General features: G+C 38.8%; 1 protein-coding gene across 1 annotated transcript in view; it reads right to left on the minus strand.

Moving 5' to 3' along the window:
- LOC131976678 (zinc finger protein 236-like) overlaps positions 1–26,002 on the minus strand; it is a 67,034-nt gene extending 41,032 nt beyond the window's left edge. The window contains exons 1-12 of the mRNA XM_059339816.1: positions 25,865–26,002; positions 23,392–23,531; positions 18,615–18,779; positions 18,311–18,489; positions 15,682–15,812; positions 13,378–13,550; positions 8,022–8,144; positions 6,659–6,832; positions 4,892–5,069; positions 2,135–2,407; positions 518–721; positions 200–332 (exon numbers count right to left, since the gene is read on the minus strand). Coding sequence (XP_059195799.1) covers positions 200–332; positions 518–721; positions 2,135–2,407; positions 4,892–5,069; positions 6,659–6,832; positions 8,022–8,144; positions 13,378–13,550; positions 15,682–15,812; positions 18,311–18,489; positions 18,615–18,779; positions 23,392–23,531; positions 25,865–25,916 — 1,925 coding nt within the window. The 5' untranslated portion in view covers positions 25,917–26,002. The remainder of the gene's footprint in view (positions 1–199; positions 333–517; positions 722–2,134; positions 2,408–4,891; positions 5,070–6,658; positions 6,833–8,021; positions 8,145–13,377; positions 13,551–15,681; positions 15,813–18,310; positions 18,490–18,614; positions 18,780–23,391; positions 23,532–25,864) is intronic.
- Positions 26,003–26,340: the final 338 nt, after the last annotated feature.

The following is a 26,340-nucleotide window of genomic DNA, read 5'->3' on the forward strand; positions in this document are numbered from 1 at the left end:
ATGAGGCCTTCAAAGTTAATGAGTAATGGTGTTATACTGTATAATAGCAATATCACTATTGATCAAAATAATCAGGATTATGATTCTTGCCAAAAATCCAGCATCTCTATCACTTAATATATCTCTTAGAAAAATGATCCATCGCTTTCAAATATTGCTTCAACTGTTACATTCATGCAATGTTATAAAGATGTTTTACCTGACATGTTGTTTCAGATGGCTTGATTTCTTGTAGGCTTTACTACAGAACTGGCACTTGTATGGCCGGTCGCTACCCACCACCTCAAGGTATTGTTGGAAAGCCAAGCGAGGGTTTTGGGACGGGATGAGCCCTGTGAAGCCACAAAAGGAACATGTGTTCCATGTGAAAAGCGTTTCATTTTGTGTAAAAAACATGTGGAGAAAAAAAACAAGAAAGCTGCTGAACAATGCATTCTACTTCATCCCAAGGCGACAGGAAAAGTAATTTACAATCGTGAACACCACTGCATGTCTCTCTGACAACACATGCTCTTACCAAAGTCAGTGATGAGGATAGGTTCCTGCAGGGGGATATCAGGCAGAGGTAGGTTACTCTTTGACACTTTGGCTTTGTTGGTTTTGCGGGGAAACTTGTGCTTCTTCTGCTGCGAGCTTTTGAAGTGAGAAGCGATGTGTGTTTTCCTGTGGCCTGACGTTCGAAAAATCTTATCACAGTGGGGGCAGGGGAAGGGACGCACACCTAGGCAAAGTGGAGAAAAACAGCACTTTTGGAGGATTAGTATTTAGAGAATTAGACTGATTCTGACTTCTGTATTTACCTTGACATAAACGTCAAAAGATTCCAAAAGTAAACTGAAAATTAACAACATAACATAATTCACTATCCCTAAGCCAATCTAAATGATATAAAACCCACACATAAACCAAAAATGTAAGCAATCTCTTATAATTTTATTTATTTATTGTCTACAAAAGGTTACAAAGCCTTTCAGTTAGCAAGAGACAATATATTATTCTATTAAACCAAATGACATCACAAGGCAAAGTGACAAAGATATAAAACTGGATAAGCACAAAGCCGTAAAGAGAAATACAGCTGGGAACAAGTCTATAATATTTCATATTATAGCAATATTTTATATTTAAAAAAAGCCTTAGCTTAGAGCTAACACATAACCAAAACTAAAGTGAACACTTAACACAGACAGTGCTATTACATAGCAATTAAATAGACTAATGCACATAATAATTCAACTGTTATAGTTGTGTTTATTCACACTAATGCTGACATTCCATGTCGACTGGATGATTCTTTAAGGCAGGGGTGTCAAACTCAAATACACAATGGGCCAAAATTTAAAACTTGAATAAAATCGCGGGCCAACATTGAACAAATAAACCTTTTAATATATACCAAACATGTTTTGCGTTAACATTAAATATGGAACCAGCAACGCTTATAAACATACAATATATAACTAAATAGTGCAGACATGCAAAATCAAATTTCAAATAAAAACACATCAGTGTCATTAATTTATTAAATAAAAATTAAATAAAAATCGTATACCTCTTTTCTATTTGCATCCTTCTGATTTAAATATCACAATATAGTTTTTCAACAGGTTAATACATTTAAAAATAAAATAACAACAATAAATCTAGTATTAGCGGTAAATGCGCCGTATAATACCGGCGGGTCAGCTTTTATAGTACAATAATAATATAGTAATTTGGTATTGCCTCGCGGGCCAAATAAAATTACACTGTGGGCCAAATTTGGCCCGCGGGCCAGAGTTTGACACCCCTGCTTTAAGGTTATCTCTCTAAGAAGAAGCAAGTACAGAATGATTGCAGACATACGAGTGCAGATGAGGGCTCTAGCTGTAGCAGCACTGCTATATTTACACAGGTCCAGCTTTTGCCATTAGCTGCATCATTTATCATAACATGTAGCTAAATGCTAAATGATAGAGGCTACCAGGAAACTAAAAACATCATGTTGAAAGCTCATATGTCTCCTTTTTAGTTATGCGCTTATACCGATTGTGTTGGCATATAGATGTGGCATGATTAATAAAGTGAAATAAAGTGCATTGAATTTAGTTTGGCTTTAAATGTAACCCTTTCATGAAGTGAGCCTGCTTCTCACCTGTATGCAGACGCATGTGTACTTTCATGCTACCAGAAGTGGAGAAACACTTGAGGCAGCACTGACACTCAAAGGCCTTTATACCCGTGTGCGTTTTCATATGTGCTGTGAGGGTACTCTTGACAGCAAAAGCTCTGAAGCACTGTTTGCACTTGAAAGGCTTCTCGTGAGTGTGGATGCGGATGTGGCGGACAAGGTCGCTGGGTTTCTTGAACTCCTTGGAGCAGTATGGGCAGCCGTGCCAGCGGACGCCATTCTCCTCCCTGATGGAGCCTGGAAGAGAGGGCAGAGTGAAGCAGCTGTTGGGTGTTTCTGTCGGTCAAGAGCATGATGCTGTAAGCTGCTTTCATTATAAAATAATCTACAACTGTTATGTAAAACATTAATGAAACAGAATGCAAAAATGTCCTAATCTTTTTTTGATATAGATATTTTTAAACGAAAACTGAACGAATGTATATTCAATGTCATCAACGTGGATTGTTGGAAATATAGGCTAATTCTATATTTAATACCAGCGACACATTTATAAAAAGTTGGGACAGGAAGAACAAAAGCTAGGAAAGTTCTAGAGGTTAATTGGTAGCAGGTGATAGGATCATGGCATCCTCAAAAGGCTCAGCTGTCCACAGGCAAGGACCGGGCGAGGTTCGCCACTTTGTGAAAAAAATTGTAAAAAACAATGTTGTAAAAACAAATGTAAAAACAATGTTTTCAACACACAATTTCAATTATTTTAATTAATTTCAACATCAACAGAAAGAGTGAAAACCAACCCTCAGGCAGCACTGCACTTTAAAAGGACATGCTTGTATAAAGGCCATTACAACAAGGGCTCAGGAACACTTTGGGAAACCGTTGTCATTAAACAGAGTTTGTCGCTGCACCCACAAAATGAAAATTAAGACAGTAGCATGCAAAGAGAAAGCCAGTTATCAACAACATCCAGAAGCACCGCCAACTTCTCTGGGCCCAAGCTCATCTGAGATGGACTGACACAAAGTGGAATAAGTGTGCTGTGGTCTGTAAAGTCCACACTTCAACAGACTATTACCAGTTCAAAGTTCAAAACACCAGAACTCCCCATGGCATCATGAGTAACTTGCACATCTGTGAAGGCAACATTAATGGTGATGGATACTACATACTGGATAGGAGAAACATATGCTGCAATCAGAGCCAGTTCAGACCTCCATGGGGCCCGAGGCAAAATTCTGCTAAGGGGCCCTCCTAACTGAACCCCAAAATGATGATGCTTGCTGTGCACGCGTCCACTCGACCTGTGCTGCTTGTACTGCCTGAGGTGGCTGCATCTGACTCATCTGTACCGGTTGAAGGTGTAACGCTGCTTGTGAGAAACTTAAGCATAGCACCTGTAAAATATAGATAAGGCTACTATTAATTCAGCTCCATCAAATTGGCTGCACCTGTTTTACTTTCATATACTTTAAATGTAGGTGATTTAGATTATTATTTAGCCTATTTAGCACTATTGTCATAATATTTCACAACATTTATTTATTCACTAAATCTGCAGCTATTTGCCTGTGGACTATCTAAGCAAACAAAATTAAATCTTAGTCAATATAAATATAGTCAACTAAAATTATAGAAGCCAGCAAGACGCACACAGAGACCGGGGTTCACCTCACCGCCCCGTTAATGTAGGTCAAACACGGACTAGTCCTGTCCCTCCCACTCTCCCACTCGGAGAGGAGAGTTACCTGACTGCTGTTTTCCGCAGTTCATTTTCATGCTGTTTCTTTCTCCTTTTCTCATTTCCCGAGGGATAACTCCGCTTCACCTTGTTAGGTCGATGCACATGCAATCTGACGTGCGCGAGCAGCGCAACGGACAGTCACGTCGTCACGGTTTTTTTTTGTTTGTTTTTTTCACAGGGCCTCTATTAGTTTGCGGGGCCCTACGCAACGTAGTGTGCGTATTGGGTGGACTGGTACTGGCTGCCATCCAGACTTTTTTGGTACGCATTACAGGTATCAATTCAGTGTATATTTACAATGAACAAAGTTCAAAGTTTTGTCAGTTTTAAAATTAGATATGTTGTCTTTGTGCTGGTATTAAATATATGTCAAAAATTATTTAAAAAAATATCAAACTCTGTTTTATTTATACTTTAGACAGCATCCAACCTTTTTGGGGATTGGTGTTGCATATTAAACCTGGTATAATTCTTTGTTTTGATGTTTTCATCAATATTCTTTCAGGCACAGCAACACAAAGAATGCAGCCAACACCAACTCGCCAACTCTGTGCTGTCTGTCTCTCCTCCACTCTGCTGAGCTGTGTGTGTGTGTGTGTGTGTGTGTGTGTGTGTGTGTGTGTGTGTGTGTGTGTGGGTGCAGGGGCTGAGCTCTGCCCACTTAGAAACACCACACTCCACAGGATACTTTTGATGTGTGTTATTTACCTCATTTATGCGGCCTCATTTCATTGAAACATATCATGCATTGAATGGCACCGTGGGTGGGGCCCAGCACCCACTTTGAGGAGAGACAGACAGCGGTGCTGATGGCCACAGCAAGTTCAACAAAAGCCACTTGAGCAATACCTCAATAAAATAATTATTTTATTTAATCCAAGCAAAAGATGATGAAAAAAATCACTCAATAGAACACATTTAATTCAGGTAGCTCAAAAGAATTAAAAAAAACTGGAGGACACTTTTAAAAGGAAAGAAAGACAAAGATGAGGCCAAACAGTTTACAGAGAGGGTTGGGCTCTGAAATATCTCCCTACCTGGCATTTGTATAGGCTTCTTGAAAATGCTCCTTTTCTTCTCCCTAGCTGGTTTCTCGGGACCTTGTACTTTCTTGCTTTCTACAACAGAGGTCTCCGTGGTCTGGTTCTGTGACTCTCTGGATGTGGTGTCGCTCTGTGGCTGGACCACACTCAGCCCGCTGTTCTCCAGAGCTTGCTACAGGAACAGAACAAAAATCTGCTTAAATACCAAAGCTTAAAAATGCTTTTATGTACAGTTTTAGAAATACCAGTGAAATTTAACAATACAATGTTTCTTCAATAATTTGAGCTTGTAATAATGAGGTAAATATTAATGGAATGTTGGCCAAGAAAATTAAGTCACTGTCCAGAATCAAAGCGTCGTTTTGTGTTGGAGAGCACTAGGTCTATTCAACTCTACAGCAGTACTCATTTATAAGGCTTCCTGGTACAACTCATTATAATATGGTCTCTTTTCCCCTTGACAGAGAATTTAATTTGGTTTGACACAAACAATATTTCTGGAACTTTTTAGTTTATAGGAAACTTTCTTCTTTCCATCTCCTTCTGTGTCCAAATTAATTCCCACTGTGGCTCCTCCGATTTCCACTCAAATCATTTCCACATAAATGGATCAGCTAACTTTTTAAGGTCTAAACTGACAGTAGCTGGTGCCTGTGTGTGTATGTTTGGTGCAGGGCATTTGTGTTTGTGTGCTCCTGTGCCCTAATTGCAAGCACTGCACACAAAGACAGAGAGAAGTTTCTAAATTTGTTTTTTTCCCATCCTCAATTTCTCAAGAGTGCATGTCAAATTGAGGGATTGGAGTTGAAATTGAGCCAATTTTACTCACTGTTAACGACATAGGGAAGATACTGGTTCTATGAAACTAGAAGACCTAATCCATTGGTACTGTCAACCACGTCATGATATCTCATTGGGAAGGGAGCTTATAAATTCTCCAAAGTTAGGCTACATTCTGGTAGGGAAAAAACTGCCATGGCCATTTTGAAAGTGGTCCCTTGACCTCTGACCACAATATATCTAAATGAAAAAGGGTTCTATGGTCACCCACCAGTCTCCCCTTTACAGATCTGCCCACTTTATGCTGATACAGAAGCAATGCAGTTTTTTTCATGCACTATAAATATTATTTTAGATTATTAATAGATTATTATTATTAGATTTGGCATAACTAGAAAGCTGAGACTCTTGTTGATTCAATGAGCTCAGTTGCATTTATGTGTGATGATGTTACTCCCCATCGTAGCCATTTCATTATAGTGAATTGTTGGTACTGTTGTGTGTAATCACATCCTCATGAAACTTTACAACCACAAACTAGAGAACTAGCATCTGTATATTAAGATATTTGTGTTAAAAGGGTATCAAATAGAAAAAATACTGCAAGAACTTACAAGTTTTAGGTGAGCATGAGAATGGCCATCATATAATTCCATTATAAAAGTTCTAAGCCCTTATACCCTTTCACCATTTATTCTAATTAATGAATCAATTAATTATTTTCTTTGTCTGATTTCACACCGATGAATGCAGCACTGGAAGCAATTTGGGATTCAGTATCTTGCTCAAGGATACTTCAACATGTAGGCTGCCATGGTCAGGGATCGAACCACCAACCATCCCATCAGGGGGTGACCGCTTTATCAACTGAGCCACAGCCGCCCCTATGTGGTTCCAAGTCAGTCTATGGGGCCCTGAACAGTAGTTGGTCTCCTCCTGATCATCTAATTTATTTAGTGTGGTTGAATGCCCTTTGCTCACCTGCAGAATGTCCTGGTTGATCGCAGTTTCCATGGCAATAGCTGGCTCTGGAGGTTGCTGCTGAGCTGTCTCCCCGCTGACCTGTTCAGACATCTCTAGAAGTTGCTGGATGACATCTGTCACCCCCTCGCCGCCCTCTGACCCCCCGGGAGCCTGACCTGTTGTCTCTGTCTCCTAAGGGAGAAGAAGAGGGAGAGAGAAGACGAGGACCTATTTAACAAAGGGCCATTCACAAGATCAGGACAGGCTGCAATTTGAAAGCGGACTCATTTTTAGTCGGGACTTACTAGAGCATAAAATGAACAGAACATTGGGCATTATTGAATAAATGTTAATTAGAGTCTACATCTGTGTGAATCACTGACACTTAGATTTAGCATGCCAGCAAAGACATTTAAATAAATACAGACAGTGGCTATGGTTACATAAACAAGGTAAGTTTTCCTGGGTATATGTTGCATGCAACATTTTAACACTGGTGGCCTCAGAGGGTGCACCCAAGTTAAAAAGTAGACGCCCCTTACACTCTTACCCCCCAAAAAATGTCAATAGGCAGCTTATTAAAACCCATACTTACATTTGTCGTTAACTTTCAAACCCTATTAGCCGTATTAACTATTAAGGGTGTCGTAATCCTCCAAATCCACAATTCTATTCATGCATTCTCTACACAGACCTACTTGCTCCACCATTTGCACCACTGCCAATCATCATTAGTAATTAATCAACTACTCATTATCAAATAAAGTTGAAATATAATTCTCACTGTTGCAAACAAATGAGGCCATAACTGAGAGGACTTACAGGCTCTTCTCTGCATTTTAAAACTGTATTCCTGTCAGGTTAAATTTGCCTGATGTATTGCAAAATGGAAATTGTTAAACAGCACAAAACTGGAAGAGAGTGCTCCTTTTTTAGTGCAAATGAAGCTCCAGCTTTTTAAGTTTTGGCACAGGTAAACGGTAGTACTGAAATGCTGATTGAAAAAAATAAGCAGCATCGTTATCTACCAGTAAAAAGGAAGATAAAAACATCTTTGGAAAATGCAGTGACACAGAGGCTCCAATTGATCTTAATAGTAGACTTGTTTTCAGTAAATAAAGCAACTAATGCATGATATTTTAAATTCAGAATAAAATAAATTCACATATTTAAACGACACGCTCTCTGTTTATCTGCTGTTGGACTAAAGTCAGCCTGCAGTACCCCGTTTCTCTCCTTGTTAGAATAAGTAAAAACTAGTATCAACCTCATTTACCAGGGTCAAAAGAATTATCATTCTTGAATATACTTCAAGGTGATGCTCAGTCGAGGAAGTGTAACAACCTTTTTTGCTCATGTGTTCTGCATGCTGTTCTCTTACCGGAGTGCTGGAGGGCACCTCAATCACAGAGATGTGCATTTTGCTGATGTGGGCATTCAGACTGCCCAGCTTCTTGAATACACAGCTGCAGTCCATGCACGGGAACAGCGGTACCCCTTTAGTCTGTAAGAGAACATAACACATAAGATATTATCACTGGACGGATGTGTTGACACTGTCAAAGCTCCCCTCCAGTGACTCACTCTCAAATCCTGTATTTCAAAGAGAAAAGCACAATGAGGTTGTGGTGTTCAGCTGTTAATATATCAGAGATGTACTACTCCTAGCCCCTTAAAGATAGAAAGTTAATGCATTTCTTCAGTAACGCCGGAATTGATCAGTGTGTCAAATTTGTATAATAAGGGCAGAGTGATATGGCCAAAATCTTCCATCCTGATACGTGTCATTCTTGGGTGTAGGTATACAGGACAAACAAAGCTGGATGAATAAATGAATGAATGAATGTATTAAGCAAATTCTGCACCCTGCTGTTGGACAACACTACTCACAATTGTACCCAATATTTTACATTACATTACATTACATTACATTTACATTATTATCCACCATTATTCTGCAGAGAGAACCACGTCCTGAGCTGATGGCACTATCAAATACTGAAGCTTGTGATTGGAAGGTTGCACTGATATGCGACCCCCCTTGTGGGCATTAAGATCTCAGTATCATGTTTTCAACCATGGTTCAGGTAAATATTCAGTTCCGATTGGCTGCAGGGTTTATTAATTCCTGACCATGGATAACTACTCAGTAGTTCCAGTTAAACCGTCTGTTCACCGTAACACACATCCTACAAGAAGCACAATGCCCCTCTGAACTCTGAACTGATTACAAAATTTGCATTACATAAATGATCGTCTCACATCCTATTCTCTATTCATATGGCTACATCAGGCAGTAGCCGACAGTACATAATGGACTATCATTTTTTTGGGAAAATCTTGATGCTGAATGTGGGAAAATGACATGGCAGGATAGCTATTTAACATAGTGTCAAATTATATCTACTGTCAACTGTACGCAATGTTCCTGTTGTCACGTCGTAATATATGGGGTGGAAATGGTTGTTCCAGGCATTAGTAAAACACTCAGGTGTTACCACGGAAACAGAGTTGTGGTTTGTGAAAGACTTGATTGCAAAACACACAAAAGTATAAATTATTTTCCTGCATTTATTTTCTTTGGCAAGAGACCTTGGCATAGATTAGTTTATGTCTTTCAACGTGTCCACAATCAGGACTCAGAGGCCACTCTGGCCTCCCTATCATCTATTAATGAACACCTTGTTGACTCGATTCCTTACATAATCAAGGGAAAATAATTATGTTCTACTAGTTTGTAGAAGTTTTAGTAGTTGAGTTTGTTGAAATTGCCTTGAGGAAAATACACAACTGAAGCAGGGAACACGGACATTTGACTGAGTTTGGGAGAAATATATGTTTGGAGAACCTTGAATTTGGAAAATGATGCTGAAGTATGGGTGGGGGGAAAAACCTTGAAAATAGAACCACTCACATCTATGACTGAAATAACAGCCAGTGGTGGATTGAAAAAAAAGTTTTAAGTGATGCTACTTAAAAACTAATTTGGCTGTAGGAGCAGTAAGACAAAGTTCAGCAAGTATGACTGTTGATGTATTAAGAAAGAATGCAATGCAATTGTGATTTATGTGAGGAGAAATGAAGGACCTCCAGTACGGTGTTACACTGTCATAATGATCGGTATGTGGCAGCTGGGTTAAGGATTAGTGTGTAAGTGTGTACAATATAGGTAAATATAGTTGACAGTTAATTTCTCATGGGGCCAAGATGTGTGTTTTCACTGTAGCAATGGTCATTAAGTGGGAGCAAAGGACTGTGAACGACAGGAGAGTGGAAGAGATGTATATGGGACAGCTGATTTTTTTGGGCTATTTTTTGTCTTAAGTCTTAATTTAAACAAAAAAAGAAACATTTATTAACAAAACAAACAAAACATTTTAATAGTTGGATAGCAAACAATGTGTATGTTGTTATAGGCCTCGAGGTGGTGGCACCTCAGATGAGTCCACATATTTGATGTGTTTTTCTTTTTTCCAGTATCAGCCGCAGCTCACCAGCGAATGGCAGATGTTGCACCGAGCCTTGCCTGGTGTTGGTTCAGTGAAATGGGCTAATGGACCGGCGAACGCATGCACGTATCGGCCTATGCAGATACAAGTAAAAAACGCAAATATCGGGTGATCTATCGGTCTATCTCAGCCCTGAAGTGCAAACCACACCAGCAATGCACCACAACACGCCAGCAATTCACCACAACACGCCAGCAATTCACCACAACACGCCAGCAATTCACCACAACAAACCAGCAATTCACCACAACACGCCAGCAATTCACCACAACACGCCAGCAATTCATCACAACACACCAGCAATTAATCACAACACGCCAGCAATTCACACAACACGCCAGCAATTCACACAACACGCCAGCAATTCACCACAACAAACCAGCAATTCACACAAACAACCAGCAATTCACCACAACGCGCCAGCAATTCACCACAACGCGCCAGCAATTCACCACAACGCGCCAACAATTCACCACAACACGCCAGCAATTCACCACAACAAACCTGCAATTCACCACAAAATGCCAGCAATTCACCACAACACGCCAGCAATTCATCACAACACGCCAGCAATTCACCACAACACGCCAGCAATTCACCACAACAAACCAGCAATTCACACAATACGCCAGCAATTCATCACAACACGCCAGCAATTCACACAACACGCCAGCAATTCATCACAACATGCCAGCAATTCACCACAACACGCCAGCAATTCACCACAATATGCCAGCAATTCACCACAACACGCCAGCAATTCATCACAACACGCCAGCAATTCATCACAACACGCCAGCAATTCACCACAACACGCCAGTAATTCATCACAACACGCCAGCAATTCACACAACAGGCTAACAATTCGTCACAACACGCCAGCAATTCACAGAACACACCAGCAATTCGCCACAACAGGCAAGCAATTCACAGAACACGCCAGCAAGTCATCAAAACGGAAAGGGTAGGTACATATTGGACACTCATCCTGATTGGTTCCTGCCATTATTCGCTTCTCCATAGTCAAACCAGCTGCCTCTATATCTGTTTGCCTGCAGTCAACCAAACTCAAGTCAAATGCGACTGGTCAATGCCAAAGACTGCAATTCCCTGACTTGCCACTTGAGGTCTCATTAGCTCCTTTCATTCTGCCGTTTCAAGCTGTGATATTTACGGTTCTGACTTTTACATATAATCTGAACGTTCCAGAGGCATTATGGGGGATCAATGTGAACCAGCAGAGCCGATAATACAAAATATACGTGACGTACGTTATGACCAACCTTATGACCAACACCCGGGTTATAGGAAAGGAAGTGGACTGTATCATTAGAAACACGCCTCTCATTTGGGTCGACAGTAATCGAATCGTGTTCAGCAAATGCAGAACAACTCTTCTGGGTATGTAGAATCTCAACAGCTAAAAACAGCATGACGGGCAGTTCTTCCACAATCATTGTTTTGATTGCACTCGCCACTGCCGTAGCTTATTGTACACGTACCGCTGCTCTGTCACACTGCAATATCGTCTCCTCCCAACCCTGAAATGCCCGATTGCTATGTGAATGGACGCCAATATTATTGTTCCGGAATCATTATGAATGTCCTAAGACTAAGACAAAATGACAGCAGAGCTCATCACGGCACTTTTCCAGAAACTGGTATGAAAAGGCTATTGACTCACATGTTAAAATGCTCAATATAAGCATAAGGACACTTTTTATATAACTCAACGGTTTATGGTTAATACTACTACTACCAGAAAGCTTCGGATCACAAAAACGGTCCGGTTGCCAACAGGTTGTGCATATGCAGTATCCCTTGACAGATTAGTTGAAGTGTATTAAAGGAAAGTAGATTAAATCTGTTAAGGTATCGGTGGATTTATATTCTGCAGCAGATTCATGCTATTTATGAACTGACAGCGTGACTGTCTCAACATCCTGTATAACTAGAACACTTCACTGGATTTAAACCATGATGATTTTAGTCCCTTGGCTCCTAAGTATGCATCTGCTCATGAAATCTATTGCAAATAACGCCGGACCATTATTTATTCATAAAGTCAGTCAATCATAAGGACAAACCCTTATCTGGAACAGGAAAACTGAAGGACACTTGTGAAAATTAGATGCATTATTCAAATGGTCCTGCTGTTTGGCTTTCCAGAAGTAATTCAATCAACTGGCCGTTAGATGGAATACAAAATCATGTTAGCAGAAAAAGGGGGGGATCCACACTATAACCACTTTAAGGACTATTTTGTAAAAAAACTGATAAACTGTAAGAAAGGCCATCTGACCAATTGCACCACTAAAAGAAAATGATTATGCAACATGTCAATTAAACTTACAAACATGTTTTTTTCCAGGTGAATTGAATACAAAGGATGGGGCAAATCCAGCCATTAAATGTGCACTCTGAAGCATTAATTCAACCCGACTGACACAGTGAATTGAATTTGAGGCTTTTTATGCAGACTAATTAATTCTAAACAAAACACCAGTGTAGAAACAAAAAAGAAGTGCTAGTGCTGTTTGTACAGTTGCACCAATTTCCTGTGTCTTGTTTGTCCATTACACATTGTATGGGCAGATAATTAGTGAAGGACACTGTTATTTATGGTCTACGGTTAATAGTTCAGCTTGACAACACACTGACGACTGAAAATGGCTTTCTATATTCTAAGATAGAATCTAAACTACAGATTGTAGATGGACCGTTTAACTGTTTCTATCTAGCTAGCTTTGAAAGACGATAAAAGCTACAAAAATGACAAGCACTGACACAGAACATCAACTCTGCACTGAAAACAAATCAGCAAAGATTATTTGTAATTATTGCTAAATTCTCCTTAAGAGAATCCTCCTTAAATCCCAAGGGGATTTAAGGAGGATTCAAGTAGTGATGGATATGTTAAACCTTCCTTTCATATCTGACTGTGATGACTATTTATGACGTGCAAATTATATATTTCAAAATCACTTTAATTCCTTTATTTTCAGTTCATCCCAGTAGATGTTAACCTTTTGTTTCATTTTGATTAACACATTGCACATAATTTTGGTGTAAAACAAACTATGGTGAGAATTTAAACACCGAGCTTCTAACACTGCACTTCCTAATGCTGCAATACACAACTACATAATCACAGAGGGCATCCCATAACACAGAGATTTTTCCTATGCAGTATTTGAGGTTTGAATATTTCACTTGCTGTGCTCTTACCTCGGAATGAACTCTCTGAACGTGGGAGTGCAGGTTCCCTTTCTGGGAGAAGGAAGCAGGACAAAACATGCAGAGGTGAGGTTTCTCTCCGGTGTGTCTCACCATGTGAGTCTGCAGCACCACCTTCTGGTTGAAAGCCTTGCCACAATGTGAGCACTTATAGGGCCTCTCACCTGTAAGGGACGGGCAAGGTCGGGTCAAACACAGACCAAATAGCTGGAAACACTGAGGATAATTTACTGCTATTTCTAAAATATATTAATAACTTCAAAATAAGGGTAAATAGTTAAGGCTAGGGGTAAATACTGAGGGATTTTTTAATACATCCTCACTTACAATTTACAACATTTAGTTTAACACGCATGGTTGAAAGCAGCTTTTGAGGCCATTTTAAGCATTTGATATTTAGGTTTTTATGTATTTACTTAAAAATGACTCAGTGATCTGTACTTTACTGAAACTATGCTGTTTCTTTTTTATTTTAACAAAAATGTGACAAAAAAGTATTTAACAAGGTACAACTAATCGAATTTTGAGAAATTTGAAGGGAAAGTCAGCTTTAATTACAATTCAAAGATGATTATTTGATGGAAATTTAACTTGTGAGCTCCATTTTTTTTAATAACAAAAAAAACCTATACAGTAGAGCAACCTCAAATTGTGCTAACTAATTAAATGTATTAACTAAACTACACAATAAACACGGGGCTTCAAACAGACCATGTGAACTAAATCACACTTAAATAAATCCACCAAGTCTGTTTTATGGTCATTTATTCTGCAATATGAATGACATATCAAAATACCTCATTTTGTACTTGTGTGATGACGCAATTTTATCACCATGGCACCAACAAAGAGGCCATTTCTGGTATTAGCCTAAATAAAGGTGACTCATATACAATCTTCTACCTATATCAACTAGTCTGTGCATCACAGAGAGGCATAGTGTGTGTGTGCATTTGTGTGTCTTCCCAAAGTGACTCTTAACCTTACCAGCTTAAGGGTTGTTTGAAATTCAAAGCACAGAGGCATCATCCACCATTAGTCATCCAGCCAGCCCGGCAACCACACAGACTAACATGTGGATGATGTGTAAACAGCATGTGGGTGGAAGCTACTGGCTACGTTATCTGAACAGAGACAGCTGAACAAGAGCACTTCCACATGGGAATATCTGTTATATTAACACTGAAATTTTCGCCGCACCACATCCCTGCCTGACAGCTGAGTGATGAACTGAGCTGAGGTGTGAAGTCCCTCAGAAACGGAGGGTAAACAGAGTAAACCGATTAGGAGTTATGTTACAGTTCTGAGGCAACTTAATGAAAGAAAAGTCCAGTTCAGAACAAATGTGTTCTAATTTATGGTAACCTGCCCAAGTTTTCCTGTTTGTGGCATCAAACCTGCAAAGTCTCTGGCTGCAATCAGGATGTACAGCGATTGAACAACATGCTACTAAGCCACAGACTATTACAGACAGGTGCAAGTGCCCACCCACCACTTACAAAACATCCACTTTAGGTTTTGCGGAAACTTTGGTGCAACACTGACCACACAGAGTTTTTTATAGTAACTCCTCTGAGCATGAATAATTAACCCTGTGAATTACATTTTACTCACTGTGGCCTCGTTTTTCACTGAAATATACAAGTCCTACACCTCTATGGAAATGGCACAATCATGGCTAGAAGTGCAGGATAATAGAGTTAAAATACCATAAATCACTGAAAAATATAACTTTAATTTCTTTAATAATTTCCTTTTACAAAAAAATTAATAATTTTATAATAATAATAATTGAATCTATATATTCAACATTTTTCACCAATCCAACATGTGTCACCATCATTGGGAGAAAATGTGGTCTGCACATGGACACATATTTAACTATTTACATTTTTGTCTATTGTATCTCCTCTCTGTAAACAGCCTAAAAAACAATGTTTTTCACTGAATTCTTATCCTGTGACTGATGATTTCAGGAGTCATTCATGGATTCCCAGTTGCACAGGATCTGGTTAATGAAAATGGTTTATTTTTGGAAGAAAAAATATTAATGAGACTAATAAATAAAGTGATTTTGATTAGGTGTTGTTTTAAGCTTGGATTTGGTTATTTTTCATTTATCACATTCATTCAAGGATCGTCAGAAATGTGATGATCTGATGATACTTCCTGTTTGTACCATTTTAAACATGCCTTTTCAAACCAGCTAATGTGTTATGGGGTTCAGAGGTTTAAATGAACTTTAGATCCACATAATGTAAACATGACTTCTCCTTCTCTGTGATTTTCACTTACCAGTGTGTATTCGTATGTGCCGAACAAGCTGGCTGGGCTTCTTGAAAGCCTTTCCACAGTGATGACAGCTGTTTTGGAACCCACTGCGGTCAATGTTTTTCTTGTAGTTTCTGGAACTAGAGTTGAGTGCCCTAGGGCAGGAGTAAACACAAAAAATGTCAAGTTGTTTTTACATAAATTCACAGAGGATAATCAAAATTACCACAGTGCAGATTTTATCTTGTTGTTGTTGTTATGCTTAATCCTTGTAGGATTCAATATGGTTTTGTATGGTTATTTTGATATTTCAACAAAAATGAGTATGAAAGTATATTATGAAAGTTTAAAAAAGCAAACTTATTTCTCCGTAGACATAAAGTGCTTTCAACATTCACAACTCAGCTTTTAATACTATTTTTTATATTCTTTGTTGTGGATTTGAACTGAGGTAAAGACATGTCTGCTGGAGCTTCAGCACGATTTACTTTAAAAATAAAATTCCATTTCAGTTTCACAAAGCACATAACAGTTGTAGAGTGTTTGGATTACAGAATGTTGTGGCATAATATATAGTTAGATACCTTTTTTTGGATACTACAGATCGAGGGCACTTGATCGCGTCAGTTGTTTGGGTGCTATCTGTCCCCCTCGCTTGTCTCTTATGCTGGCAAATGTTTTTTTGGTTTGTAGTTATAGATCATACTATACCTTTAATTTCTTCATGATATAAGATATAAGATATTAATGTACTAGTGGTACAAACAGAAAGAAGCCACTAAGGTTCCATCAGAGACATAATTGACCATATAATACCTTGTTTTGTTGTCATTGATGTTGTTGCAAGGCTCCTTTTGGACCTTGGTTCTAATGTTTAGCTTCAAATAGAAACAATCTATAAAAGGTTTTGCACACAGCACTGAGGACACTTGCCCTTGTATAGGCTGTATAACCGCCTGTTGGCATTCAATTCATGAGAACAAATTGAATGGAACTCCTATTTCCTGTTGAATGCCATGACAGACTGCATGTCCTCATGCAATCAGTGTAACCTTTTCCACAGCTTGTGAAAATGTTTCACCACGAAAATGACCAGAAAAATATTTCATTTGAAATGAAGAATGTATCAGCATCATAATGTCACTGCGACCTACAGGACGGCTGTTAAATGGCCGAGTTATTGTCTTTTGATAGTCTAACTGCTGTTTCAGATGCCTCTCGTTCTGCATGACTCATGCACTGCCTCCTTGGAATTTGTTTGGCATAAAAATGTGAAAAAGAATTAGATGCAGAACACTGCATACAGCTACAATTTCCAGTATCATTATCACAGTGTAGACTTTAGATTAGAAACTGCCTCGGACAAGGACCTCATGGTTCCTTTTAATGCGGTAGCTGTTTGATCAGTGCTTGCCGTTTTTCTGACGACCCAATATTATATATTTAACCCTAACCAAGTGGTTTTTCTGCCTTAACCACAGTAGTGTAACATAATTCTTCTTTGGGAGCATGTCAGCAGTCACTGGGCTTCAGAGTGTATTTTCAACTATCGAGCCACCTGGCCCATATATCTTTGCCTTGGACAAATGGGATGTTGGAACAATGAGCAATGCCTGTTGGATTTTTTTTTTCAACTCAATGAAGTTATCCACCAATGCATGTGCAGCCTGCTCAGTGTTGGAAACTTTCTAGATAATTATACTATATTTCTAAAAAGCACCAACAACAAATTTAGCAACTTATTCAGATCATAAGTCGTGTTTTCATTTAAGTCTCAGCAAATTTTGAAGCAAAATTTTTAAATGTTTCAATAAAGAAAATGCAAATTAGGGATGTTGACATCAACTGGTTTAAAGCGAATAAACAAAGCTGCTTAAATGTAGTCTTTAACAGAAGATGGTGTAATGAATTGGACTGAGTAATGTATTGCTGGAGGCTAATGACTCTGACTCTCTTGCTTTATACAGGTGTGTGTTGCAACTTGCGAGACTCAACTAATGTCTTTGAAGGAGACCAAAAAGCCTTTCTTAAAGTCTCTGTGTGTTCAGCTCTCAGTACCTTTGTAGTTTTTAACTGAATCTTAGTCACATTGGTTTCTGTGTCACTGTTATTACTTTTAGAAATCTGCTTGTTTTTTACTTTTTCATGTTCACCTTTAGCTGTAAAGAATTTGTTGTTGTGCTGCTGCTAAAAACCCAACATTTTCTGATTTTGCTGCTTCATAATAAAAGCTTTTACAATACAAAATGAAGAGGGGCTTTTAATTTGAAGAGTGCATAGAAAATTTAATGTGTTTGTCACAAGTTTGTGATGCTTAATTAGTGGCTATTCTTCAGTAAAAACAAGTCTATTAATACTGCAAGGATTAGTAGATCTCAGTTAGTCAGATGTTAGATAAAAAGATGCAGACAACAGGGAGACCTTTACTATTAAGAATTTATAGATTATCAAATGTGTTTATCCACCATTTTGCAGCTGCTCCTTTGGACACTTAGTTATGCATACCAGCCATAAATACCATAAATACCAGCCAACACAACTATTAATCTGATATGCAATGATGTGATAAATATGCAAATGAGCATAGCGACTTTTAGAGCTAGTGATAGCTACTTTGATCGGAAAAGAGTTGGCAACACTGGCCCTGCCTGACCTCATCTTGATGTGACTCTTCATGTGCTCCTTGAGATGTGCGGACGTCTTGAACTCCTTGTCGCAGGTCTTGCAGGTGTAGACCTTGATGCCTGACAGCTCCTTACGGTGCTCCTCTAAGTGCAAAGACAGCTGACTCTGTAGAACGAACTCATCCCCGCACTCCGAACAGATCAAATTCTGCGGGATGGGTAGCGAAGTTGGTTAAAAAAAAAAAAGAACAAAAGAGAGAGACAGATTTCTTCCTAACAGGTAGTCAATGCAAATCAGTGATGGTTTGATGTTTGAATCATCAGCTGACTAACCTCCTCCTTCTCATGCAGCATAATGTGAGACTTGAGGCTGGCGATGCGGGAGAACCTTTTATTGCAAACGGGACAGGTGAAGTCAGAAGTGTTGTGTGTGGACTTGTGGAGTGTGAGGTTGAACTCCACATTAAACGTCTGTGGGCAATGGTCACATCGATGAGGCTGCAAGAAAAACAGAGAGAAGTTAAACAAAAAGAGTGAATAATTTAAATGTAAAATATCTTCAATCAAAATATCTCCCACTGCAATCATGTCCTTGTTGTTGCTAATTCTCACTCTTGGTGGAGACAGATAGAGACAGAAGGAGTTCCTGTGGCACCTAAATCAATGTGCTAGCTTAACTGACTTAAGCAAGTGCATTTGCTGTGGACTTGGAAAGCATTCTCTCTATACTCTCCCCTGTCCTACTACAGTGTCTCTTGGATCATGGACGGCTATATGTAAAGCAACAGATGTTAAAACACAATGTTTTATCATTTAGCCATAAATGATGTTTTATGTGTTGGTAATCTTTGTTTTTATGTACCTCAGCCTGACAAAGAGGAAGAAATAAAAAGAGAAAGTAAATCACTGTAACATACAGAATATTACCAGACATACAAAAATACAAAAAATATAATTTCCCATGAGGCAGGAATGGCCCTCATATTAAATTCAGTTTTTATAAGAGGAGCTGACTGAGTTAATTTCAGAGTACTTGTGACTATCTGCAGTGGAGGCCCAGGGCAACACTGACACCAGTGAGTCTTACTCAGAGTGGCAGACCTAGAGGCTGCAGCTCTTCAGCCTGGAGAGAGCGCCTAATATAAGTGAACATGGTGGCCTTGATTTGAATAGGCCCACAAATACAGGTGCAGCTGCAAATGAAGTGAGGTAGGATCCTATTATCGTCTTTTCGTGACAAAAGAGATGGCTGAGTGAGAAGAACAAACAGAAGTTTTCTTTTCTCCTGCAGCCTTGTTAATAGCATGGAGTGAACAACATATCCCCTTAACTTGTCTGGGATTATGTGTGCAGTGTGTGTGTGTGTGTTTGTGTGTGTGCATGTAAGAGTGCGAGAGGGAGAGGGAGTAGGAGTAGGAGTGAGACAGAAACTGTAGACATATCGTAAAGCTGAGGTAGGCAGTGTTTTTGGCATCATTAGGCCAAATATCCAAAATAACCGTTCAGCATAATGTAATTTAACTAGTCTGAAAGAAAAAAAACTACACTTCTGCACCTCCTTTTGGCTCTGTTCTCAAGCTTTTGGAAAATCTAGCCATTGATGGGAGGCTTTGGCCAATCAAAGGTCATTCTACTGTGCAATAGAGAGAGAAAGCAATACACCTGCTGGAGGGGGAAACTATCTGTGCCACAATACACAACAATCGACTGAAACACCAACAAAATGCCTGTAGCTAGGGAAAACTATGAGATTTAAACATATCATTTGATTATTTTAGCACTCTATGTCTACCAGAAAGGACGTTGGCTGTTAACAAGCTAATGTTAGCTATATACTAGCAAGCTAATGTTAGCTATATGTTAGCAAGATAATGTTAGCTATATGTTAGCAAGCTTAGGCACCTAATGCTGTATTGTTTTCTGTTTTATCCACATTCTACCACAACAAGAGTTACATAGTGTCAAATGCTTTAGCTTAATTTATAAAAATGTAGTTTGTCTAAACCTGACTTTGCCTTTATGACTTAGTGACAAAATGCACTGTATACATAAGTTGATGTTAAATATACTTTTTTAGTTTCAGGATCACACTGTTTTCCCCATTGTAATTGCTGATGTCTTTATAAGTCTGCATCCACATTTGTCCTCTTACAATTTCCGTTTTTCAATTAGTCAAAACTAGTTCTGGTTCTTTACCCTGTTGGTAGTGCATTTCGTCACACAACAGCTTTTAGAGTGAGCTAACATAGAGGCTCCTCCGTTCAATACAAAGTCAATGGAGACAGATGGACTGTTTTTCCCCTCCTGTGGGGTTTTGGTCTCTTTTATGTCATTTTCTGTCAGTAGTGGTCTTTCAATCTAAACAATAACAAAGATAGCGCAATGCTGTCATTACCATCAGTTCCTCCTGGCTAGGATTAATTTAGTGTTTTTACCGCGAACTGAATTGCACGCACAGGTCAGACCCAGATAGTTGTATTGCTAGTAGTTGCCAATAGCCTGTTGCCGATAGTAGCCTAATGCTCATAGCTGCAGCTAATTCAAGTTTATGTTTATGTAGCTAGTTAGAGCCTCAAATCAAACTCGTAATTCTATCAGTGTCAGAATCACAATCACAATCGTATGAATTGTGTACATATGTCTATGCTCGTCTAGTGAGAAGGGCTTTGAACAGAGAGGAAAGAGCTGCAGGAGGACTGTATTTTATTTTTTATTTTTTTTACAAAAACTGCCTACCCAAGCTTTAAAAAAAGGGAGAGGGAAAAGCAGCTGGTGAACAGAGAAAAGACGATAGAAGGGAACTAGACAAATATTCAAACATAAACTATTAACTACAAAAATATGCATTCATCAACATGAATAATGCACATTTATTCTGTATGCATATTAAAAACATACATTATGAATGAAAAATATAATTTTTCCAACAACAAGCATCTGCTCTTTGGAAAAAAAAGTCCCTACAAAAATCAATCATGTTGAGTAACCACTTCACTCATCATACCTCCTTGATGGGAAGGATGTCCTTCACACAGTTTCTCTAATAATCATAAATTGCAAAGCACAGTTAGCAGAACTCTCTGAATCATCTGTTGACTCAGTGGATGCTGACTGTGAACACTTATGTTTGGACAATATGTATTTTAGGAGTTTCCTAAGTAAGGCCACAAAACATTGGAGGAAGGAATGGAAATTCAAACAAATAGCCACAGAAACCGAGTTACTTTTACCGGCCAGTAAACACTGCAACAGAGGAAATTGCAGCTGTGAGTCAACATCTACAAGAAGGGGGTGTAATATTTGCTGCGCTATTTGAGATTGTTATTGGGCACTAGAGAGGGAGAGACCGCAGCCAGGGGGGGTGGGGGGTTGGATTAAGTAATTTTGCTCCTGTTACAGCAACAGCAACATGTTAATGATAGTTCTGCTATAACTGTACTGCACCACCACAGCAAACACAAAAGACATTGAAACGGCTCACAGCAAATCCACTCTACTTGCATTATGACTTTTCATTCATCCAGGTGTCAGAATGTGCCACTGCACAATAGTTTCCACTGCTCAAAGTTGATGAGCAGAGGACATGTTGTGCTTTTGCGCTCCATTGCTTTCCAGATACAGCACAAGGCATGTCTTAAACAGCTCTGCATAAAGTCTTATTTAGCAGCACTTTGTTTCATTATTTACATCTCTCCCTGTTAAATTAAAACATGTGGCGGCAGAGTATTGTGTCTGTAATGTAATGTTGCATAAGCATAAGTAAACAACCCCAGATGTGTTCTGTAAAAGGAAAATATGGAGCACATCCGGCACATTGGAGAAGCTTTGGAAGCAGCGGGTGATTGGCAGACTGAGTTCAGAGCTGTGCTGAACCCGTTAAATAAACAATGGCAGCTTTAAACTTCCACATTGTGAAAATTCATCTGAGCTTAAAAATCCAGGACACCTCCAGCTTTGATGGTAAGCCACCAGCTTGGCCCAAATCCACCCTGTAGCTGGAACATAGTTGTACTCATCACCTGCACCAAACTCAGGTGGAGTGTTTTGTTGTGCCTTGTTCAATGTAGCCTCCTGCTTCTGTAATGGCTCAAATTCTTTCACCTCCAGCCCCCATCACAGCTGCACTCTGGTATATTGTGTGGTGCCTGCACTAGCATTGTTAAGAAGCACAGTGATGGTTGCTATAAAGGTATACTGTGCAGAATTTTTCTAAAAATCAATGTACATTCTCATTCAAAGAGACTCCCTCTCATTCATTACAAATGACTCACTAGCAGTCTATGGCAGTGTCTGAATTTGCACTCATTTTGCTATGTTCAGGACATTTCTAGGTTTCAACCTTTGAGCACGAAGCTCTGAAAATTGCGGGCAAAGCCTGGAAAAAAACCCAAAATATTGCAGGGCAAAACACCAAGTACAACAAGCTCGACAGTAACGTAAGGGTGCCATTGGCAACCGTTTCTTGGACTTTAGTTGCCATCAGTGTCAACCAGATTTTAACATAGAAAAATAGGGACAGCAAAATGTGCACCCCTATAATAAATGCATTTTTAATATTTGTGCATCTGTGATATTTAAATATTGCTGTTACAGTTCGAACCCGACACATTTCTCACATGTTCTTGCATGTGCATAGCACATTAAGATATTTGACTGTGGTAGCTTACTTTAATAAGCTTTATTCTCATATGTCACATTTTATTATTATGATTAAGAACAACTGCACAGTATCTTAATTTTTAAAATATATGGTGAGCCCTGACCTAGGAGATTGAATGTTGTGTTTACAAACAGCTGGTGGTGGTAAAAAAAAAAACCCAACAGGGCACAACCAGGGTAGCATTATCGAGTACGCAACAATTCCTGCATAGTAAGCATTTAAAAAGGCACTTAAATCTCACTAGATGTTGAGAGGCCAATAATAATGAGTAGTTCTACTGAAGTGGATGTGCTTATACAGACTAGATACAAGATCTGAATCTGTGGAATCTTCAGAAGAATACAAATACATGTGCTGATGACAGAGAGCAGGCATGCTCTTGTTATATTATCTGGATGAATAAAAGTTAAAAACTGTGTTCTCCGTCTTGTTATGGAGTGCAGTACTTACCTTATCGTTGATCTCATGTTCACGGAGATGCTTCTGCAGCTGGCTCTCCGTGGTAAATATCTGAGAGCATATTGTGCACTTCTTGTCCTTGAGCTCTCCATCGCTGAAACCTTCTGCCTTACTGTCGCTGCGATCGGCATCTGATTGAGTACAAGGAGTACAGAGAGGAACACTTAAGTAACTTCATTTGGTTCAAGTGGCTTTCTTGTGACAATAATTTGCGTTCAGTCGATTTATATTTCTAAAACCAAAGGTTTTTATCCAAACAGCAATTTTATACACACCAAATGTGAATTAAAGTGAATTGGTGATATTAAAATTTGAGTTTCTCAGTTTGGAGTGTAGGAACTTAATGATTCATAATTAAGTGGAACAACTTATTTACTGTGAAGAAATAAAAAGGATTTTCATTTCATAACTTTGTATTGGGCCAATTGCCCCAAACTGTGTATTGGGGCAACAACTGATGGGGGGTCCTGGGGTCTATATAATGCATTAGTAAAATTACAGTACAATAATGAATAGAAGGGCATTTTATCTGTTATTGGAGGCTGATTATGATTAAGGCAGCAATGAGAGCAATAGTTCTGAATTGAGCCTGATGGTATTTTCAGTAATTTTAAGTAACTTTATGCTACCACACCCACAACAATTTTGCTGTATTTTACTAATACAATGGTCTAAGTTCAACAACAAATAGTGTGTACATAATGGAGGTTCACTAGTTAAATATATTTTTTCATTCACCTTATTTGCCCGAATAAGGACAATTAAAAATAATCGATCGTTTCGTTGTACTCTTTTATATTGTGCACATTAAATGCAGTTCCCATCCTTTATCAATAACGTGTGTGTCAAACAATGTTCGTCTTTGAACCTGCTGGGGTGTTTTTGATATAGATATCGTCACACTGTTAAAATAATCGCCCAAGTCATTTTTTTTCAAAATTGTTTTTTTTTTTACTAAATCATCTCCTCATGACACCAGCCACCTATGGTAAAATCACCTACATCCTCAGTTGATCAGATCATGTGATTTTACCCCTTTAAGATAATGGCCTATGTCAAGTGTGTGACTTGATCAGATTTATTATGCCTAAGTCAAAATAAATTGACTTAGGCAATTTTTTGAACATGCCTTTGTGACTTAAGCAAGATATGGTAACACTTTATTTTGAAGGTGTCTACATATGAGTGACATAAGCTTGTCAGAAAAATGACATGGGATGTGTCATGAACATTAATGACACTTTGAAGTAACATTAATGCTCATGATACTTGTTTAAGTCACAAACGCATGTTCAAAAAAATTTTCATTTTCATCAGTCATTTATTTCTCTTAAGGTACATAATTTACACACCGTGGTATTACTATGCCAATAGCCATTCTTTGTTACATCCTTTTTGAGTGAAATGATGAATAAATGTCATATGTTAGACTTTTGGTGAAGTTTTTGTGTTTCCTGCAAAACTTGAAAAAATGCGTTAGGCGATTATTTTAACGGGGTGACGTTATTTGCCCGAATACGAATGAGGACAAATAAAAATAATCTATCGTTTCGTTTTACTCTTTTATATTGTACACATTAAATGCAGTTCCCATCCTTTATAAATAACGTGTAAGCCAAACAATGTTCGTCTTTGAACCTGCTGGGGTGTTTTTGCTATAGATATTCAACAGTTTGGTTCCACACACCGATACTAGCTGTCAGTTACAGGTATTGCTTGGACAGTATGCGAGTGATTCACAGGGAAATGACCCAGTGGGAAACATTTATGTAACGTTACCGCGAATGTGAGGCTGATTTGTTTTTATTGATCGCCTAACGTTGCATCGACCCGCGGTATCATGTCGTTTAAGTTATCCAACCAACGTGCCACAATAACTAGCGTTAAGGTATATCAAATATTCCGGTGATGACAGCAAATGCCAGTATATTCTATACATTCCGACAACACATTGCAACACTTCTTTAGCAATAAGTGACTGTGACAACTTGCTTTGGTCAGACACAGCTGGTCCATCAGCAGCTGGACAGCCTCGCTACTGTGCCTCACAGGATCAAAATAACAATGGCCAACGTTTTTGGTGAGTTAGCCTCGAAGCTAACGGTAGCAAAGCGAGCTAGTTAGCAACAACAAGCTAACGACCAATTACTAATAAACAAAGATAGAGTGTAAAAAACGCACATTAAAGAACACTACATGAGACCGCGGTTCTTTCCCTCGCGGACACCAATTTAGACTGGAAGCCAATAAGAAGAGCCACCGAAACGTTATTAATATCATTCCGCCTCAATCACTCCTTCGCCGCACAAAGCAAAGCCCACCCGCAATACTATATCCGGGGACTATATGTACTACATTGAAGTGTTATTATATAAGATACAGAGATGTTTGCCCAAGTAATAGCAGGTTATTTGGATAGTCCATAATCTGTATTTTTTATTCCTTGCATTTTGGTACTTGTTACCTGTTTCGTCGTTGCTTTTAACTCTCAGTTTGCGCGGCCGGCCCCGCGGCATAGTTCCAGTACTCAGGGTGGGTGTGCTGTGAACGATTTGCTTTTCAAAATGGCGACTCGGTCATCTGTAGACAGCATCGTACCCAAGAAGACACGCAGCTGCATGGTGTAGGGAGACATCTACTGTTGGGTTCATTGTACATGCATCTTCAGGTATACACAAAAACAACTTTTTTGCTTGTTTGTTTTACTGACCATTACTTCATAATGAAAAACTAATGAATAACATTTTATACAATACACACTTTTAGTGCGAGTTCGGTTCATTTAATGTATGTTGTTTTCCAAAATCCATTAGGCCTATTATATAGCCTAACTTAGGCACATATATATATTTAAGAAATATATATTTTATGATTAATTGTTCTTTGAAATAGTTGGGTCTACAAAGAATTGTTTGCTATGATGGAGCAATAGAATTAAAT

The sequence above is a fragment of the Centropristis striata genome, chromosome 8, assembly GCF_030273125.1.
Source record: "Centropristis striata isolate RG_2023a ecotype Rhode Island chromosome 8, C.striata_1.0, whole genome shotgun sequence".
NCBI lineage: Eukaryota > Metazoa > Chordata > Actinopteri > Perciformes > Serranidae > Centropristis > Centropristis striata.